The sequence below is a fragment of the Phodopus roborovskii genome, unplaced genomic scaffold (genome assembly GCF_943737965.1).
Source record: "Phodopus roborovskii unplaced genomic scaffold, PHOROB, whole genome shotgun sequence".
Classification (NCBI taxonomy): domain Eukaryota; kingdom Metazoa; phylum Chordata; class Mammalia; order Rodentia; family Cricetidae; genus Phodopus; species Phodopus roborovskii.
In genome coordinates this window covers 19,970,001-19,974,136 of record NW_026126567.1, presented here as the reverse complement: position 1 = coordinate 19,974,136, position 4,136 = coordinate 19,970,001, and the positions used below count along the sequence as shown (strand labels likewise).

At 46.0% G+C, this 4,136-nt stretch overlaps 1 protein-coding gene across 1 annotated transcript in view; it reads right to left on the bottom strand.

Moving 5' to 3' along the window:
- Positions 1 to 2,886: 2,886 nt before the first annotated feature.
- The window catches only part of Baalc (BAALC binder of MAP3K1 and KLF4), a 44,838-nt gene continuing 43,588 nt past the window's right edge, over positions 2,887 to 4,136 (bottom strand). Inside the window, exon 3 of the mRNA XM_051202603.1 lies at positions 2,887 to 3,044. Coding sequence (XP_051058560.1) covers positions 2,934 to 3,044 — 111 coding nt within the window. The 3' untranslated portion in view covers positions 2,887 to 2,933. The remainder of the gene's footprint in view (positions 3,045 to 4,136) is intronic.

Here is a 4,136-nt window from a genome sequence, read left to right as displayed (position 1 = left end):
TCAGACTGGCTGAGAAGGAGAGGATGGACATGGTCTCTCGGTGCGGGGTGCCTGCTGGAGCTGTGTACAGCATGCCAGCTGAACGAACTGTGCCTCATATCTGACTGGTGCAGAAGAGCCCTCCTAACCCCGCTGAGAGGAACAGCTACAGAGAGCAGGTATTCCCGGGACACTAGGGAGGGGCCACAATGATCAGGCCTGGGTGCAGGTAGCACTGTGGACTGTGGAGATGAGCACTGGAAGAACAGTCCATGAGGTCAGGGCGCTGACAGCAACCTAGGTAGCCCTCACCTCCTGCTCCTTATTACATATAATATGTTATGTGTGTATACTGGACAGTTTTTATAAGGACTACAGTTTCTGTCTTCCCTGAATTACCAACTTGCTTTCTGACCTTAACCCAGAGTGCCTTCTCATGCCAGATCAGGCTCACCCTGGCCAGAAGACTAAGGTGAGCTCAGGCTAGACCCACCTCTCTAACTGCGGCCCTCTCCAATTACCCTATCTTTATACACTTGGGTTTGGCTCAGTTTCGGGGTACCTGACAGCTCCTCGAGTCTTTCAGATAGTCTGGACATCTGAGACAGGCACCAGTAATGAGAGGCTGGGGAGCACTAACCTTGAGGCTGGCTTTCCTGTCTGGCATCCCAGCCCACCAGTTCCTGTCCGAGAAGACTATAAATAGCTCTGTAAGTTGGCGCTAATTGCGTTTTCGTTACCGAATTCACCTAATCCACAAGGCTGTTTGAAGGAATCGCTTCTGTAAAACACCATTGTTAAAAAAAAAAAAAAAAAAAAATCTACCCAGCTGTGCATACAGATTTAAGGTTCCAGTAAAGAGAGTCTGTAACAATCCACATATGTTTGAAATTAATGACTTTATTGACACAAACTTCAAAATGGAAAATGTTATCCAATGGGATATAGTAAGAACCAGTTTCTGGCTTAACCACACATTTAAACTCTGCCAGATGGAAATTTCAATGATGTGGCCAGATCAGAGGCCCTCGCTCCATTCCTCCTCCTCAGAAAGTGAGAGCATGTTTCTATATATGCAGAGACAACTTTTCCAGATGGGACATTCCAAACAACGTGCATCAGTGAAGTGAGGCAAACGCAAAGGGGAGCAGACCTTAGCCCGTGGCTGACAGCATGTCAACCAGGAAAGCAGCATGTCAAAACACAGCGTGCATGCCCTGGAGAGCAAGCCCTTGAGCTAACAGGGTCGGACCGCTGCCAACCCTGAAGCAGGACTCCTGCGGGGCGATGCCACTGAGGAAACAGGAGGCCCAGGGCTTGCTTTTGTTTTTATTAGTTAAATTCTTAGGACAGGAAGTTCCCTAAAAGCCCTTTGAAACAGAGTCGGGATGAGAGAGGTTTGGGGGAACTGTGGTGTATATTGCAAAGGCTTGGACAGTGATGGGCAAATACCTACATCTGTGATTAACAGGAAGCTACCTTTAACCTAAAAGTGATAGCCCACTGCAATAATCGGTCCTGTGCCATAGGGTCCACGCTGGTCTCCTGGCTACCAAGCTCACCTATAGAGTCAGAAGATACAGTCATGATTGATCGGACTCCAAATCTCTCCACATCTGTCACCATAGCTGGCACAAGGTTGGAAGTGAATGTTTGATACTAACAAACAGACGATCTATCGTTCTACTTGTGCTGGAGGAATCATATCAGAGAAAGCATTTTAGCCTGCTGAGGTTACGTCTCTTGGACAGTGTCATATAAACATGTCACCAGGCTGCTATTGCTGCTAAATGTGGAGTTGGTTGGGACAGTTTGGTACAACTCGGTCTATGCCTTTCCTAAGCCCAGAATGTTAACAGTCCTCTCAAACTCATGCTATGTTAGACTTTGCAGGAAGATGTATTTAGAAATGCTAGAAGATTCCTCTCCAAGCATCTTTACTGTCCCTTGTCAGTCTAATGTCAACATGAATATACACCAACCAGATTCTGGCTTCCTAAACTAATTACTTTGCAGACACCAAAATAACACAGTCCTTGGCGCTGATACTGGAAGACCAAAAGGGGCACCACGCATGCCACCATGTGTCCCCGGGTCACTTCCCTCCTGTGAGTGGTGTCCAGCCTTTGATCCTAGTTGCAAATGATCTGACTGGAGGTCATGAGAGTAAAAGGGAATGGGAAAGCTATGGGAAAATAAGCAACATGTAGCTAGGTCCCAGGGGGAGTTGCAGGTTGGATGCAATGGCCACAGACATTGCTATATTCTGGTTTGGAAGCCAATGTCTGGATGCCAGCCTAGGAGGCCTTTCCAGGTAGAAGATGAACAGGTGTGATTGTGTCACCCACACCTCTCAAAGACACTCCACGGGCACTGGCGGAGTAAACATGTGCAGCTGGGGTTGCTCTATCTCTGAGTTTTTCCGTTTCTCCAGTTCTTATATTTCTGGGTTTAGAATTGGATGAGAGCCAGCTCTGAAGTGAAAACAGTAAATTTTGTGATAGCTGTTTTTAGACCGAAAGGAAGAAGGGTTCAGGACCACACATGGCACGAGCTTCACACTGATGTGTGATTGTTGCCTCGGGAAATCCGCTACGCTACTGCATTTCTATGTTGTTCGCAGACCCATGTACTTCACCAAGGCTACAGAAGACCATGCTATGGAAGCTGCAAAGGGGAAAAACAAACCACATTTTGGCAATCTGTGAACGTATTTCAGGACTTTTCAATAAGTGTGTGTGTGTGTGTGTGTGTGTGTGTGTGTGTGTGTGTGTGTGTGTGATAAACAGGACACTGAGAAGGCCCTCACACCTCGGGTGACTACATGTTGCCTGGTCAAGCCACCTCTCCAGATGCGCAGAGGCTGCTGTGTTTAGCAAACAACACCCACGTCATCAAGACTCTTTGACTGGACCCCACAAAAAAGGTTCAATTGCTCCTCCATCCAGGCACTGCTAATTGACGCAGTTCTTTGTGATTCTTTTACTCCTGTCCATCTGTCGGAGATTCTCTGTAACATTAATAGTGACTTCTTTCGCAGACATTCGCTTGGTATCCCGTTTAGCCTGTTGAAAAGTAGAAAGCAGTAAGTTCAGTTCCTGGCAAATATTCAAAGTGCAATCTTACTTGCATTAACTTCTTGATATGATTATCAAAACACAAATAGGCAGGGGAATGACCTACCAGGACTCCTGCACAAGGTCCTCTTCAGAGATTTACTTAATTAAAGATTTCAATGCTCCATAAAAGCATAAAAATTGCACACATTGATGGAAGTAACATGCAATGCCTTGATACATACATGGTTATTCTCTGAGGTTTCTCTCTTGACTCTAATCGGGAGTTAGCACAGGACCTGGTATAAGATGTGCTCATATAACATGGGTGAATGAATGAATTAACTGCGATCAAAGGGTTTCAAGAACATTTTCACACTAAGCCTTAGCGGGGTGGTTAATTCTTTTGAGCTTTAGATTTTGATTCAGATGCAGGCTATGTAGCTCCGCACGGCAGGCACTTCTTACTTCACCAGTATGGAACTTCCTCATCTGTGATGTGGAGTGTAATATTATCTGCATCATATGATTTTTATAAGCATTCAATAAGATAACAAAGTACCATGCCTGGCATAGTGCCTGTTATTAAATAAAGAGAAACCTCAGAACAAAGGCATTTTAGGTGAAGATGGACAGTATTCAGGCATCTGTACTGGCCTGGCCTTGGGGTTCTGTCAGGATACGTCCTCAGCTGCAGCCACTAAGAGCACCTGTGCACATTCACTATGTTCTCTTTTAAAAGGGCTCTGCCTGCCTCCCATCCCCCCTCTTTCTTTGCCTCCCTCTTTCTGTCTGTCTGTTCCTCCCCCTCTTGTTCTTCCCCCCCCCCCCCCCGCCTCTCTTTCCTCTCCTGCTGCTCCTGTCCCAGAGGCCCATCTCCCCCTCCTCTTTCCCCCCTTTATGGTCTTTTCCCCATATAAAAACCCCTTTAATTGAACTCTGTCACATGGCATCTTTCTCATGTTCCTTTTTTTTTTTTTTTTAATTACAACACAGGCCTCCACTAAAAGTCCAGAATTAACTTTAAATATAAGAGCACTGACTAAACCGTAGGTTCTTCAGCGTGTTCCCATCCCCCCCCCACTTCTCACAAAGTGAAGA